General features: G+C 31.9%; 1 protein-coding gene across 2 annotated transcripts in view; it reads right to left on the bottom strand.

Moving 5' to 3' along the window:
- Positions 1-2,925: 2,925 nt before the first annotated feature.
- Positions 2,926-17,803, bottom strand: part of LOC118195257 (ER membrane protein complex subunit 2-like) — a 55,070-nt gene continuing 40,192 nt past the window's right edge. For both annotated transcript variants that reach the window (XM_035366520.2, XM_035366521.2), the window contains exons 6-9: positions 16,195-16,336; positions 10,763-10,873; positions 5,252-5,356; positions 2,926-3,053 (exon numbers count right to left, since the gene is read on the bottom strand). In XM_035366520.2, the coding sequence (XP_035222411.1) occupies positions 2,976-3,053; positions 5,252-5,356; positions 10,763-10,873; positions 16,195-16,336 (436 nt within the window). In that variant the 3' untranslated portion in view covers positions 2,926-2,975. The remainder of the gene's footprint in view (positions 3,054-5,251; positions 5,357-10,762; positions 10,874-16,194; positions 16,337-17,803) is intronic.

Here is a 17,803-nt window from a genome sequence, read left to right as displayed (position 1 = left end):
TTTGAATTCTGCAACAGCAAAAAGACAAAAATGTTTTTTAAAAAATCGGCGGGAAAAAGTGGGAACTTAATTTTATAGAGAAAACTGATGCATTTTCTGAGAATTGGGAAAAATTCTTACCATGAAAAAATTAAAAAGATATTTTTAATTAATTACATAGTTACTTTGCTTTCGCTTAAAACTGTTTTGTAAACTGTGCTTTATAGCATTATTCCTTGCTTATTTTTCAGATTCAAAAAATTGTATAATATGTGGCCAAAATGAAACTTTATAATATGACAGCGAAAAAAAAAAAGCTTTATTTTAATGTTATTTCTTAAATATAACTCCAATATATTACCATTATTTTAATGAAATTTAACAATGTTAGAATGTTCTAAAAAAATCGTCAAAAAATTCCTAGATCTCGGAATTAAAAATTTTCTATAGAAACTGATCTTAAAATTACCAAATTTCGAACCATTTAATAAAAGAATTTACATCCCCAAAAGCGGAAAGTTCTTTGACAGCTCTTCATTACAAAAAAAATGAAATAATTTTGAAATGCTTACGTTTCACTTCTTGCTCAGAAACTCAAGTATCCCACCATTATTTATACAGTCAAAAGTCATTAATTCGGACACCCATAATCCGGACCTCAAAGTTAAAAACTTTCTGCGCATGCGCCGTGTTGACACATGCGCATAGGCGTTTACGTGTGCACGTAAGACCTTTACAACGGCGCATATGCGTGTGCGCAGAATACATTTTCGCGTGTGCGTTTAATGTATAACGGACGGTATAAGCTAAAATTATCTAATTATCTATTTCAGTTAATGTTGATGATTGCGTTGTTCCTTAATCTTCAAAGTGGATCCGGCTTATTAATTTTTGCAGACTGTAAGAGCAATTTTATAAAAGTAAACTTGAACTTTCGATTATGTCAAATAAAATTTCCGATGCTGGAGCTCCCAAAGGATCTACAAAACGAAAGTATGTTTCGATGTCCATCAAACAAAAAGTGGAATTGCTGCAAAAAAATGGATAAAGACATGAAGAAGGTAACAGAGGTTAGTGAAAATGAAAAAATTTCGATTGACAAGTTAGTCGGTATTCTCGGCACAGCAATTACAGGGCTTGAACAGCAGAACTTTGTAACTGAACAAGAAATTATGTCTGTTTATAGAATTAAAGAGAAAGTATTATCACATAAAACGAAGCAACTTAAACATTTTACATTGAAAGAAATGTTTAATAAAGTAAACAAATAAATATTAAGCTTTTTTTTTTTGTAAATTTTGATACCTTTTAGATCATAATTGTTCTTTATTTCATAAATTACGGTTTCATATTTTTAATTTTAGAATTTCTGCATGCCATCTTACGAGATTTAAACTGATGATCTATAATCTGGAATCGCTGAAGTCCCGACGAGTCCGGATTAACGACTTTTGAGTGTATTACAAAAAGGAACAAATTATAACTCATGAACCCATTCAAAAAATAGCCATATTTGTCATGCCATTTTTCCCTTAGGCAGATAGCCCTACTGTGCTTTGCCATAATCAACGAAACTAAAGTGATCCATAGCCAATTCATATATCAACTCTGGCATCATTATGCAATGCTTCAATGAATCTTAATTTCAGTGGATATCTTCTCAATATTCTATTATGCTAAACTAAAATTCAGTGGCATAACAGCCCTAATGGGGCAAGGTCTGCAGAGCCCAAGATCTGCTTTCTTGACCGTGAGCCCCGGGGTACGTAAGCATATGCCCTGAACAAGTGGTCAGCTTGGGTCGCAAAACCCCCAGTGTTTAGTCCCCAAGCGAACTTGGTACTCATTTTATCGACCCAAGTGATGGAAATAAAGGTATGAAGTCGACCTTGCCCAGCCCGGGAATTGAACCTTGGACCTGTGGTGTTGCTGCACGATGCACTAGCCACTGTGCCACTGGGTGTCATTCCATTATGCAACATTAGAAACTTTTATGACCACAGTATTTTATTATTATGAAAGATAATTCAAGCACACTAAAGTAGAGACTGCAATAATTTGTACAGTTCAAAATAAACAGAATATGTGTATATGTGTGTGAAGTACCACTTTTTTAAAAACACATACTTCCTTGAATATTTTTATAAAGAATGCTAATCTGACTAAGAAATCCTCACGAAATCCAAATAATGACCAAATTTTTTGATAGAAAATATTATTTTAATAAAGAATGAAAAGACATGCATGGTAGTGAATAAAGCAAAAAACCATTTTTAAGGATTGAGATTTGACCAGTTGAAGAGAAGATTCAACAAAACACACAATTCAATAAAATCACTTAAGCTGTAATACTTTTTTTATGTATTACTGTGATTGTATCTTCTTTTGTAATAACTTTGTATATGCTAAAGAATGAAAATACAAACTAAAGCAAATGTAAATAACAGACCACAGAAACAGTTAAATGTGTGAAAAATGTTAGTAGTTTTTCTTATCTTGTTATTTATGTGAATATAATGTTCGTTCTTACAATTTATATGCAGAACAATTGGCTTCTGCACTTTTAAAACAGTTACAGAGATGTTCAATTTAAAAAAGGGAATGTAAGTGTGTGTGTGAGAGTGATTATGGCAAAGCCTCGAGGGCTATCTGCCTAAAACGAGGAATGCCTTCGTTATGGACTTTCTAAGGGAAACTGGCTCGTATACACGCTGCACATGGGGAAAACCACAAAAACGCCCATGCAGCCAGCCTATTCGTCGGATTCGAACCTCGGGCCAAACTACCAGTGTTCAGCGACTTTACCGTTCGGCCGCTGGTGGGCTCTAAAAAAGGGAATGAAAAAGATATGAATGAATAATAGGTTGATTGATTTAGCAATTAAAATATGTGTAAACACACTATCATTTTGGGAAATTTTAATGTAATAAATGGACAAAAACCATAAACATATATTACATAATTTATTTCATAAAATATAAAAATTAATAATTTAACTAAGTTGCAGGATTTAGAGTCAACAATCCCAGCATGCCTTGCACAGACTTCATCTGGGGATCATCACATACATGGTCCTGAAGAAAAGGAAAGAGAATTATCAATAAAACACAGTATATGAATTATTAAGTTTACATATTTGTTAATATAACAAATTTTGCTACTTTTCGGTTAATAAGATGCTAGCTGTAACTGTGTGCCAAATGTGTTAACATGTTTATTACACCTCAAGAATAGTTATATAACAATGTTGTTACAAATACACAGGAAGAGAATGAACATCAATCCTGTAATTATCTCACCAACATTATTGGCTGCATTTTAATTGTTGCGCTGACTTTCCCCACTGAGAAAGAAGCAGTGTCCATTACGTGATTCGGCAAATGATAAATGATGAAGAATTGTGACAGGGAAATGTATCATCTATGTAAATACACTTTGCTTAAAAAAACAGAAAATGAAACTGTATTTTAATAAAATGATAGAGTAGTGAAATGGCAATGCAATGAAAGACTGTGTTGCAAAAACAAATGTTTACACAGCACATGCTGGTTCGAAGGTTGTGCATTCTCTTCCAGATAGCTATTTAATATATTTACTTCAGGTGCGAAGAGTTCATATTGGCAGAATTTTATCTATTGCAAATTGGAACAAAACACTGTACAGCTATAGTTCAACTGCCTCATCCAAGACCATGATTGCAAACACACATGCACCATTCAGACTGAATTATTCTAAAAATAGGGTAGAAGAATGGGGAGTTTCTTTTCACAGAAGAGAAGACTTTCATGTCGCAACAAGTAATAATGCCCCTTTTGGACGAGACTGTGTATTTTGGCAGAATGCCTGCCAAGGTTGCATTTGAGATGGTCGAACTATACTTGTTAAAATAAATAAATATATGCATTCATATTTGTGAGTTTTTGTATTTGTCTTTGTATTTTGCATTTATTTTGTATTTAATAAAATAGCATTTTTTCATAAGCTATGAATAGTACAAAGTCTGAAATTCGGACATCCAGGATTGAGAATGATGTATTTAAACCTCCAAACCACCAGCAAAAAATATATATAAATACAGTACGTTCAAAATTCAGAATCGTCGGGCTTCAGGGATTCCTGCCAGCAGGTGTTTGAAAGTGGCATTCAGAAATCTCATCTAGTCAGGATAAAATCACATTTACAGCACACCTATTACAATCTCTGTTCCTAAACTTTATAAGGGTAGGAGTGATATTTTTATTATTTTATTTGTTTATTTTGGTTGGCGGCCCAGACATTAAACCATTCTGGATATTGTAAATCCAGATTTTGGATTTTGAAATTGTACACATTTTTTCTTTTTTAAAAAACTTCCCCTTTAAAGGTTTAAGAATGGAGAATATAATAATACTCAAGAAAATGGAAGTTTACCTGAAAAGTGATTTTTGAAATATTTTAATACAGAATCTATAGTATGGAGCATTGCAAGGTTTATGGTAGTACATGTCTTCAGATATTTTTAAAAATACTTGACATAATTTTATGCCCAGTTATCAGATTTTTTGTCATGGTGATGACAAAATCATATCTGAAGGTTTTTTTTTTTCCAATTAATGGAATTGAGTGAAGACATGATAATAAATAAAGATGAGACAACGGAAGTTTCACAAACAGTGCGACAATCGTCAACTAATAAACAGTGAAATGTTAAGTACAATTTTTAAATGCAGAAAATATCGCTACTATTAGTGAAGAAAGTGGCAAAAAGGTTGCCAAGAATGAAGAGTGTTCAACTGACAGTTTGGTGGACAATTTTGACACAGCAAGACCTGAACAACAGAAAATTTAGTAAGTGAACAAGAAATTGTGTCTGTATACAATTAAAGTACTTTAGCACAAGAAAGCAAAACAGCTTACACTGAAAGGAATGCTTAATAAAATAAATAAATATATATTTATCTTTTTTTTATTTTGATTACTTAAAATCATCCATGTTTCCTTATTTAATAAACAACTATTCAATATTTTTAATTTCAAAATTTCTACATTTTACTAGATTTAAATTGATGATCTAAAATCTGGAAATCCAGCAGCGCCAATGTCCTAATTAATTCTGGATCTCCGATTTTATATTGTATAACATTAGAATTTCCATTCCTATCTCTAATTAGATTTCATTCCAACATTTACATTTGGTGCCAAATAGTGCTCTGTTAACCAGAAAATATTTAGATCTTTGAACTCTCTCATGTCAACTTCTCTGTATAAATAAATTACTATTATTTATGAATACCTCGTATCTGGCACTGATCTTGAGCCCTGCCCAAGCAGCGAACTTGAGATTTTCTTTCTTCTTCAGAGCAGAACATTTCGGTGATGCTGCAACATTACTTGCAGACTGAAAATTTTAAATATATTTTCAGAAACGGGGTAAATATTATCAAACAAAAACAAGCAAAGAATTAAAGTAAGCCTTCAACAATAATTCCAACTAAAATTACTTTTATAGTAAGACGACCGCACAACAGAATGTATATAACATAATTACATAAATGCAGAATATAAGGTCTATGCATGCATAGACAATGGATTAATAAATAACTTCAATACAGAATAATTCACACATAATTCTCTCTAAGATTGTTTTTATTTACCCTCATTAAAAAAGCTCATCATTAAAACAGATTACATTAAATATCACTAAATATTTAATATAATTTATTTTATGGCAGGTGAGTTGATTCTTAGATTTTATTTACATAATGACTTACTTTAGACATTGGCTTCATTTATTAATAACCGTTAACCCAGGTTTTGGATCTTTGAAAGCAGAAAAGAATGATACTATTGCAAAACATTTTCAAAATGTAATATTAGTTCAATCTTTTGAATAGAAAAGATGACTGAAAAACTTATAATTTCTCTAATTTTCCATTATTAAATGGAAAACCTTCACTGACTATGCATAACAAACTAGTACAAATTATGTACGAAAAATTGAATACCTTCTATGCATTTATTAAAAAACACCACTACAGAAAAATTGGTTTATAATGAATCTCCACAAACAACTTTTTATCCCATCCCAGTTTCCTATTCACTTGAAGTTATGTATGACTACAGTTAGTGCCCCAATGTATGAAAATCTGTTATAACAAACATTATAGCCATCTTCCTCTAAAAAGATTTTATAAATATTAAAACAGAAATTTCTAACCTTTAAAGCCATCCACATTTAGAATGCTAGGATCCATATTCCTTCAATGTCAAGATAGTGGAAAAATCTCTGCTTTTTATTTATTTATATCATCAGCCCCATTCTTCCCACCATCATATCTAAACAAAGATCATGCAAGGCAGGTGCAACACCCAAGATTCTAAGAATTTTGAGTCCTGTTTACCATTAAAAACGAATGTAACACCCCAAAAAATCTACCAATGGAACTCATTAATTTACTCAGTGATGTAAATCTTAATCAAGCATTTGAAGATACAGATTTGATTAACCTTTTTTCAGACTTTCCAAAAGATAAATGCCCTCAATTACGAATTTTTGCAAAATGAGTAACCATTTTGTTTCGGGTTGCATTTAAATGTGAACAATTTTATTCAGTCTAAAACTTTCTCCTATTTTGAAAGTTTTCATAACTTGTTTAGTTTTAATTTAAGTAAATTATTCAGTAATTAATTCCATACATTGGAATTATGTGAAAGAAATGTCAGTCTCAAAATTTAATATTTAGTTTACAATACCTTTAAATTAAAAAACAACAAATTTCTTGCAGATATCAACCTTTAAGATTTCAGGAAAAAATAAATATAAATTAGACTTTTTCTCTTTGCCTAATTATTATTAGTGCTTATATATGTTTTGAAAAATATTTAATAAATAAAATTTTTAATTTAGTTAAAAAATTTGTTGTTAAAAAAGTCTCATTTTGAGGGGGGGGAGTTCAACCTATCAGCTGCATATATCGTGCTTTGGGCATGCACGCAATTAGAGTTTGAAACCCATTGTTTATGGTATCAAATGGCAATAAGCCAATGAAATTAATGGAAATGGAAGAGCAAGTTTTGACTAGATTTGAAGCAGCTCCTTCCACAAATATGCGAGCGGTGGCATATGAAATGGGTATTGCAGCCAGTTGTGTGGCGTATTTTACACGAGGAATGCATGCACTCTTACCATGTGCAAAAAATGCAATCTTTGGATGCACATAATTATCCTTGCCAGGCAGACTTTGTGCAGTGGATACTTGGAATGAAGAATAACGATCCACGATTTCCTCCTGCATTAGTATTATTTAGCGATGAGGCAACATTTAGCAGAGAAAGTATTTTCAACGTGCCCAATCAACATGTTTGGTCAGCCAGCAATCCCCACTGCACTATCCATCATAAACACCAGCAGACATTTTCGAATTACCAGACAAAGTTATAAAGGCAAATGCTATGATAGAAAGTGTGAAATTTTTGTTATGCAGGAAAAGTAAAAATAGCAAATAAGTCTTATGAACTTATGGCAATTAAGGTGTTTTGTCCTATAAGAAATGGAAATTTGTTAGTTCAGTCCAATGGATCATATATGTCCTGAAAAGTATCCAATGGATATTTCCAGGTACGGAATAAATGATGGCTCTAGTCCTGTGAAGACAATTTATTTACTACAGAAGTCGAGGCTGTCTAAATCTTGATCTAACCAAAAGGCTGGGGATGGTCAGTCCCAGTCAACCCCCATGGATGATCATCCAAACAGTTAGCCTAGGCGAAGCTGGTTATGACGAGGGCCACAAGGATGCCTATGTCGGATTAGGACAGAAGAGGCTATGTGGTGCACATCGCAGCCTTGAAGCTATGGTCTAGATCAAACCCTGGGTCTCCTCCCATAAAATGGTCGGTTCCAGAAATCCGATCCCTCCCGACCTCGAAAAAGCACAACTAATTAGACAATGAATGGGACATATTAACCCCTTAACTGCCGCGGAAAACGTACAAGATTCATTTCCCAGTGCCACGGTTTTTCACACAGGCGCGCACAGTTATGCGTTGTATTAGGGGGGAAATAAGTGCAAGTTTTACTTTCTAAAAACTGTTTACTTTCACAAAATAAAGAATAAAAGAAAAAAATGAATGCACAAAATTTGAGTAAAAGTATAATAAAAAGGTGTAAATATAATAAAAATGAGGGTTTTATAATAAAAAAAGTCCCTAAATGGAGTTTCGATCAATTCATTTTTAGACCAGTAAAGTCTAATATCAGGTTTCAGTGTTATACCTTGGGAAATCAAGTATGCCTAAAAAAACATATTTCTTCTGAACTGGTTGAATGCCATGATTTTGTTCTTGATTTTTTGTTTGCAAGGTGTTAGTTCATATACTCGTCTACAAAACAGTTAGTTTCAGTAACAATATGAAGCACGAGCAGTTCAAAAAATAATTCAAAAAAGATAAATGGGTTTGAAACATCCGTTATATCTTTCTTTATTCCTGGAACCTACTACAAAAAGTAAACGAAAATGGAGGACACAGGACAACAAAAAAAAAAAAAAAAAAAAAAAAAACCCCCGTTTTACTCAAACAACACTAGCCAATACCGCGCAGTCATTACTTTCACCGCTTTAGACACACCTCTCTCTCCAATTTCTCCCCACACTTCTCTGAAATAGTATTTTCCTTCGCATATTTTGTCAAGGTCATTGTGGTGTTGCATTCCAAAGCTTTGCGAATAATTTTAGGTGTAGCAGCGCAAAGCAAATGATAGCAGTTTGGAAGGACGTATATATACGCCTGGGGCAGTTAACGCATCGGCTGAGCAAGGCGTATATATACGCCCGTGGCAGTTAAGGGGTTAATGATAAAATGTTTTTCCTTTTTCACTTTTCCTTCCTTTCTTTTCAGAAAAGCAAAACTTCATACATTCATTGAACTAACTTTCATAACTCATTGTTGAACATTTTCTGTATCAAAAATTCATTCAAAGGACAAGTTGTATTAAGTTAAAGATGGCATTTAGCACTGTTGGAAAAACAAAGAGTGAGTATAACCAAATTAATATCTGCAGGAATGCATTACTACTGGAGGCATTTAATATACTAGCCGAGATTTGTATCCTGATAGTCTTGTCTTCGGAAAGGGGACTAAATAAAACACCAAAATTTGCAGAATATGTAAGACTACCTCAAAATAGCCCTTCATGAGTCTATGAGGTAGGCAGGCCATCTTTTCAGGGCACTATGTTGGAAATAAAGTTAATCTAAATCTGCGCTTGATACCATGTGGAAAGTCTGAGACTGGATAATTTCTGTGAATGGACGAAATCTGGATAGCTCAGTCTAATGGAAATTTGTTCTGTTACCTACGGATCAACCAGAGATATTGAAGAATAATTGATGAAATGATTAATTACCATTCAAAGAAACTGAAATCTGTCAATGTTTCACATAAAGGCCAATGAATTTACCAAACATTTAGGAGAACCTGACTTTTTGCACTCAAATAGCTAACTGGATAGTTTAAGAAGTAGAACAACACTTCTTCAAGAAAAATTATCACAGAATCAACAAACATTTCACAATTAGATGCTGTGAAATGGAAAGAAAAAGAATATTTTTGTGAAATGGAAAGAAAAAGACTTTTATGAGTACAAAGAAAGCACATTTTTTTTTTTTTTAACAGAAATAAAACTGGGCTATTTTACGAGATGATGCTAAAGTAAATGTTAAAATTTAAAGACCAAAGATAAACAGGCAGGAAAGTTAAAACCGCCTTTCCCCCTCAAACATGTTGACCTAATAAAAATAAATAAAATAATCATTGCAATTTACCATTTTATAAATGAATTTCAAATGTTTTAATCTGGATATTTAAACAATTATTTTTAGGAATGTATATACAGACCTGTGAAGATATACGCAAATATTATGAAAGAAGATTATTGCAGCCATACAAGGCTCAATAGACATATAAAGGAAATATTTTAATATATTAGTAATTTGGTAATATGAAAAATTAACAAAATATAAATCAATATTAATATGCAGTAAATAAAAAATCAATTCTTCCCTCTGATTTTCTCAATTACTTTACTCTGTTGCCATTTGCAATACATTAATCATGCTCGTACACAACACAAAGAAACATAGCATTTTTGAAATTTCACAAGAATTATGGATCATAGTTGAGTATTATAGCTGAACTCCTATGTTTCTTGTTCCACCATTTTAAAGATTCCCATGCCAGCTCGATATATTGCATAATGAACTCCAAAATGTGGAAATTAGAATACTGACAGTTACTCGGCAACATATTCTAATCTTGTAAGAAACTAATTCACTTGATAAAATCCCATAGATCTAAAATCAAGTTACAAACTAAAAAAACTCTGTTCTTAAAACTGTTCTTTATAGGCATTCATAAAACTTAGCAACATCATATGGTTGCAAGAGTGATTAATTTGTGCTATAATGCCAAAGTTTGTAACTACTTGTTCTTTTTTGGCAAATTTCGGCTTTAATATACATTGTTTTCAAATATATTACAAAAAGCACTGAATAATAGTTTATGTTTGACAAAATTCACTACTACATAGGAATACACAGGATACTTCCATTGCACAGTATTAATACTCAAGAAAAATATAAACATACATCCAAAAACAGACATAACAACCCATATATTTTAGAAATTCTGAGATTATATCATTTTACATTTCTTACTTCTTCTTAAATGGTCAAATAAATCCCTACTTCTTGAACCCATTACAGGAAAATAATTATTAAAATAAAAAGATATCTGTGGCACTTACCAATAAGAAACCATACAAAGATCGCATATTTCGAGGATTCAATTTAATTGATTGTGCAAAATAAGCTCTTGCCAATTCCATATTCTCAAATCCCCCAATTGTATACTGGATCTGAAAACAGAAAATTATACATTTAAAGATAATTATAAAAGAAAATGCCTATTTTAAAATACTCTAAAAATGAATCAACTACATAATTATAATTAGTCTACTCTTACAATTTTCCTTTAAATAAAATGGGCTTATGAAGTAACAAAAAATTTGAAAATAAAATTACAATTATTAAATATTTTGAAAAAGACAAAATAATGTAGCACATTTCTGAATACATCTTTACTGGGCAAACAAATTAGACAAAAATATAGCAGAATTCTGAAGTAGACATGAATGAAAAGTAGACATAATTAAACTACAGATATCCATAATAATATTATTTCTTTAACAGAAACCTACATTCCAACATAAATACAAAATAATAATATTATCATAACATTTAAAATCTTACGTTTGCTAGTTCTCTGTAACTTACTGTTGTGTCTGCTACTACATAACATAGGCCTCAAATCAGAGAAAAAGAATATATAGCCAACTCGGTGAAATCATATACTGAATATCAGTTTATGTTTCCTTTGCTGTGATGGGCCATTTTTTTTAATGGTCTGGCATAAATTTCAACAGGTATAAGGGAAAGATTCAGTGTGACCTTCCCAGATTCATTCATTCTGACTAAATGGTCACACATAGTTTGCAAGGGCTTGCCTTTGTTAGTAAGACAAAAACAGTCATTACCCTACATGAATCCATTTTAAAATTTAAGGAAGCTCACTCTCTACACACATTGAATGCAAGAAAATATGGCAATTACATAGAAAAACATTACATCAGTATAGGGGGGAAACATAATAGCAAGATAAAATATTTTTTGAGGAAGTAAAGAACACTGTTTTTTTTTTAATGCAAAGAATTTTTTTAAAAATTAATACAGTACGAAGTCTGTAATCCGGACGTCCATTATCCGGAATGATCTATAACTCGGACCTCAAAGGCCACAAACTTTTTTTTTTATGCTTTACGCATGCCCATAATGCGTTTACGCATGCGCGTTTAATGTATAATGGACAGTATAACCAAGGCTGAAATTATCTTTAGTGATTCTAAGGCATTTCAGTTAATGTTACAGATTGCACTGTTCCATAATCTTCTAATTGGATCCAGATTATTATTTTTTGCAGATTGTTAGAGCAATTTTATAAAAATTAAGCTTGAACTTTCGATTATGTCAAAAAGAGTTTCGAATTCTGGAGCTGCCAAAGGATCTACAAAGCGAAAGCATGTTTCGATGTCCATAAAACAAAAAGTGGAATTGTTGCAAAAAATGGATAAAGGCATGTCCCTAAAGAGTCCATATTATGCGAGGAGTACTAAATTGGAAAGTCAACTGTATATGACATAAGCAAAAAGAAAAAGGAACTTTTTTAATTTTTTGCGGATTCCGACACCCCACTTGCAATGAATAACAGGAAAAGGGTTCCTTATGCTAAAAGTGACGATCATGACAAAGTGATGATTGAATGGATCAGACAGCGACGCAGCGAGGGCGTGCCATTGATGGGTCCAATGCTAACTGCTCAAGCCAAAATATTTCATGAAGAAATGAACTTAAACACTGAGTGCACATATTCGACAGGTTGGTTAACCAAATTTTAAAATCGCCATGGTATAAGACAATTAAAAATTTCAGGTGAAAAAGCTTCAGCTGATACTGAAGCTGCTGAACAATTTGCAGAGAAATTCATTGAACTCATTAGTAGTGAACAATTATCTCCAGAACAAATTTACAATGCTGATGAAACTGGTCTGTTCTAGCAATACGTACCGCAAAATACCGTGGCAACCTCTACAGAAAAAGCTCCAAATGGTGTCAAAGATTCCAAAGCAAGACTAACAATTTTAACGGGCGCAAATGCTGCAGGAATGCACAAGTGCTTTTCGTAATCGGAAAACGTGCACGACCTCGAGCATTTAAAGGAGTAACAATTTTTCACGTTATATATTGTGCAAATAAAAGAGCATGGATGACACAAGCATTAATGAATGAATGGTTTGAAAATCAATTTATACCCGAGAATCGGCAATACAGTCAAAAGATTTTAATCTGGACTCATCGAGACTTTGGCGATTCCAGATTATAGATCATCAGTTTAAATCTGGTAAGATGGCATGCAGAAATTAAAAATATGAAACCGTAATTTATGAAATAAAGAGCAATTATGATCTAAAGGGTATCAAAATTTACAAAAAAACAAAAAAAAAAAAAAAAAAAAAAGCTTTATATTTATTTGTTTATTTTATTAAACATTTCTTTCAACGCGTGCATACATTACGTATAGTTGAAATTAGAAAATTGCAACCAGAAAACTATTTGATGTGTATTCGTGATATTAATAATGACGAGGAATTTGATTTAAATCATATAAAAGACGGAGTACATCGAGATGAAATACTACATTTAGTACGGAATTATAAGCTGAATAAAAGGAAAACATCTGCCCTGAAGATAAGGATAGTGCTGACAGATCAACTTTCAGTTCATTCCATCTTACCAGATTTAAATTGATGATCTATAATCTGGAAAAAACCCTAAAGAGTCCATATTATGAACTTTGTATTGTAGTCGATACAGCCATCAAATTATTTTTTATTAGTAATGCTCTAAAATTAGAAACAAAAAAAATAAATATGTTGTTTACATAAACCCTGATAATAAGGATATTTCTAAATTATATCTCTATGCTAATTCTGCTCAGGAATTAAAGTTTTGCATTTACTGGAAAGAAATCTCTCTCCTGCTCCATCTGTATTTCCTTACACTGCTATTCACTTTTAAAACCAGAGAAATCTTTACAAGTGCTGTTTTTAAGAATCTATCTCTGTTGCCACTGTAAAAATGACTGCTTGTTGCACAGAATCAACTACAAGATGCATTTAGGTTGGAATGCAACACATGAAAAATTGTCGACAAATAAATTATTGAAACATACCAAAATATTTCAAAGCAAATTACATGCATAAAATCAAAATTTATTTTAAAAGACAGCAGAATATGAATTGAAAAGTAAGGATTTATCTAAGGCAGAAGCTATACAGAGATTCACAGTGTGTGTTTACTATAAAAAGAAATTATTGAAAGGAATACAATAAATACTGAATAAGTGACATAAATTCACTTCTTTCATCCAAATTTATTATCAATACACTGGATTTTTTATTAAAAACATTTTTTCATATTAAATTTGTCATGATGAAATTTCTGAAAATTGAAATATTGTTGTTTATATTAAAAGCTAAGCACGGATTGCAAGCATTCGAAGATTAAATGGTCTCAGATAGTTGAAATTCTACTATACTAGTAACTATTCTACTACTATACTAAGCCATTAGTACAATTTTTTGCTTTCTATATCCACAATTATACAAATTTTTCCACTCCTCATCCCACCCCAGTATCGGCCAGTGACTTTCGGTTGTACCAAGTTTAGAAATTTTGAAATTGAAAACAAATAATATTTTAATAAAGTGAAAATTTTCTCAAAAATAAATTATAATGTGGATTTACAAAGTAATATGAACATTTAAATCTTAAAAGTACTCAACCTACCTATAATTTAGTGTAATTTGCAATGTAAAATTATTTAATTCTACTAGAAAATTGGAGTTTATTACATAAAAATAAACAGTTTTAAAAAGTTTGGAATATGAAGTTATGAAACAAAAATGCATTTATATGTACACATACAAACACTAAAATGCTGTTCTCATGTCAGCTATAGGAATTTTCTTTTAATGAATTGAAGCTATTTAATCACCTATTCCATTAGTAAGGAAAGAAAAAGAAGGGAAGGGTAAAATAACATATATTTAACAGCTTTCCACATGATTTTTTCAACAAAATCGTGTTTTACAATACAACAGGTCCATCTATGCACAAGTCTGCACAACATCTTTCAGAAAAAAGGGGGAAAAAATTTTTTTCAATGTGCCAAGTCCAGGCCATAAGCTGGATGACTCAATACCTAATATTACACAACATATACAGGGTGTCTATAACTTCCAAAGTCAGACTAGTAGTAATATTTCCTGAGTTTATTCATTGATGGTGTTATGTGTCATAATTGATGTTATATGCACTTTTGTGGTTCGGCATTAAAATAATGGAGATGTACAACTATGCTGAAAAAGCGAAATGTTATCTTTGGTTCCATGAAACTAATTCTGTTTTACAAGTAAGATAAAATTTTGTTCAAGAATACAAAACAATAGCCCGAACAGGGACACTACTATAACACGGTATCGTGGACTTACCGAAACAGGATGTGTGGCTCATCGGTTCAAGGGTCAAGGCCAACCAGCAGTTTCAGAAGATATGGTTGATGTAATAAGAGAAATGTTCATGACAAGTCCTACAAAATCCACATCATGAGCAAGTTTGGAGCTGAGAATTCCAAAATCAAGTTTCAAAAGTACTGCGTAAACGTCTCAAGTTCAAACCCTACAAACTGCACTTGCTTCAATCTCTGAAGCCTGATGATCTGAAAAAGCGACAAGAATTTTGCATGGATAATATGCTAAGGCACACGGTGACTGATGATGATTTCTTGTCACAACTGGTTTTCAATGATGAACCACCTTTTCATCTAAGTGGTAAAGTAAATAAACATAAGGTAAGAATCTGGCGACTGGGAAATGCTTATGCCACCCTACAACATGAAAGGGATAGTCCCAAAGTACATGTGTTTTGTGCAGTGAGTGCCTCGAATGTTTTCGGCCTATTTTTCTTCGCTGAAAAATTTTTTACAGGAATTATTTACATGGACATGTTACAGATTTTCCTGATGTCAATCATCAATGAAAAGATGCCAGGTGGTTTCATTTTTCAACAGGACAGCGCGTCTCATCACTACAACAATGACGTTATACCTTATCTCAATGCTTGAGGTACCATTTTGGATTGGTCGTGAATGTGTTATTCAGTGTCCACCACAATCACCAGATCTACAACTGCTGGATTTCAGTGTATAGAGTTTTGTAAAGAATCAAGTGTACACTCCGCTGTGGCAAGAAATGCTTTACAGATGGGAGATTTGTAGAGTAACGAAAGTAAGTCACATCGAATATTTGTGATAAAGGTAAACTTGGACTACTTCTCTATCTTAAAACAATATGTACTTTAATTTTTTTTCCTGTAAATTAATTTCAAATAAATTATTCTTTTTGCCCAACTAATTTGTAGACACTCTGTATTATATCTACTGTAAACATAACAGAATTACTGTAAGCATAATAAACTTTTAAAGAGAAGCTCCTAGAATTTCACTTTCTCTCATACACACATCCATGCAAAGAAAGCAATGAAACCAAAAAATACAACTTACTTCTGCATATCTTTGGTGATATAAGTGATTATGAGGATTAAAAAGAATGAGTTCTTCTAAACAAAAAGCTGCTTTATTGTAGTCCTGTTCAGCTAAGTATAAGTCTGAAAGCTCCATCCATGCTTCATGATCACTCATAAACCTATTTCAGGCACAGAATGTAAAATCAATATACATCCAAAAAACTTCATAATTTTATTTACACTAATAATTTGATAACATAATCATTTTTAAAACAATCTGCCATCTCTTGAAACAATAAACAAACACATACAAGGAAAAGCTCACAGTTAGAAAGTGTCTACATGTGTAAGGTTCTTGTAAGCATGTTTTTAAAACACAGCTACAAAACAGGGTAATCTTCTGTTATCAGCATTGGATTAAAAAATGTATGTACGTACAGCGGCTCAGAAAAGTGTTCAGACACTTAAAACGAGTTTATATGAAATATTGCTTCATTCATTAATGAAAATTAATATTTGAGGATGAGAAATTTTTAATAATATCTATAAATTTACAAATATCTATAAATTAAAATAAAAAAATACATGAATTATTTTATGAACATAGTAAAACTTTTTTTTTTTGAAAAATCAATAATCAAAAAGTAGCAGAAATATTACCCCCACAAAAGTTTTTGTACACTTTAAAGAAATCTGCACATATTAGTAATATTTCTGTTAGTTAGTATAATGTAGGATATCCTGCAGTACTTAGGACAGCTTTCAAATGTCTGGGCATAGAGTTCACCAGCCTTTTTTTTTTTTTTTTTTTTTTTTTTTTAAATATATACATCAATGTTCTCCCATTCTTCCAGCATCCCTGTTTTTAGTTCACCTTATGTTTATATGTTGTGCCTTCATATCCTAACCTGTAATTCTCTCCATATGCATTCTATTGGGTTTTAATCCAGTGACTGAGGTTTAGAACTTGTGGATAATTATGGAAGACACACCAAAGGCGAATATTGAGGGTTAATTGCTTAGGAAAATTATCGTGATTAAAGAAAAAAAAAAGTTGTTTTCAATATCCAAATTTGGGGAAGATAATTTTAAATTAGCTTTTAAAATATTTAAATAAAGAGCATGGTGCATTATGCCCTCAATATATACTAAACTATTTAACTCTGATGCTGACATGCACCCCTGCACAAGGATACCTCCATCGCCATGCTTTATTGTACCAACCAAAGTCCTAGGATTATGCTCCTCATTTTTTCTTCTCCATAAAATTATATGCCCATCAGAACTAAAAATGCTAAATTTGCTTTCATTTTCAAATCAAACATGGTTTCAATACACTTTGGGCTTATTTACCATTGTTTTTGAGAAAGAAAGAATAAACTTTTTCCTTTATCTTTTTATTTTTTCACTTATAAAAAATTTTCTTCGAGCAAAGTGCCCACGTAATCCAATTGATTTGAGTACCTGTCAAATAGTTTTACATAAAATTGAAGTAGAAAATTTTTCAGTAAATTCTGTAGACGTTACAGCACTTAAACATGGATTGTTCGCAAATTTTTTAACTATAAATCACTGACCACATTGAATTAGCTTTGCTGGACGACGTCTTCTTACATAATTTTCTATCCGATTTTCTTTTTTTAAAG

Source organism: Stegodyphus dumicola, chromosome 8 (genome assembly GCF_044657685.1).
Source record: "Stegodyphus dumicola isolate Sdum_Otavi_A_Nest chromosome 8, ASM4465768v1".
NCBI classification, from domain to species: domain Eukaryota; kingdom Metazoa; phylum Arthropoda; class Arachnida; order Araneae; family Eresidae; genus Stegodyphus; species Stegodyphus dumicola.
Note: the sequence above shows the minus strand (reverse complement) of the source record. Positions and strands in the feature narration are given on the sequence as shown.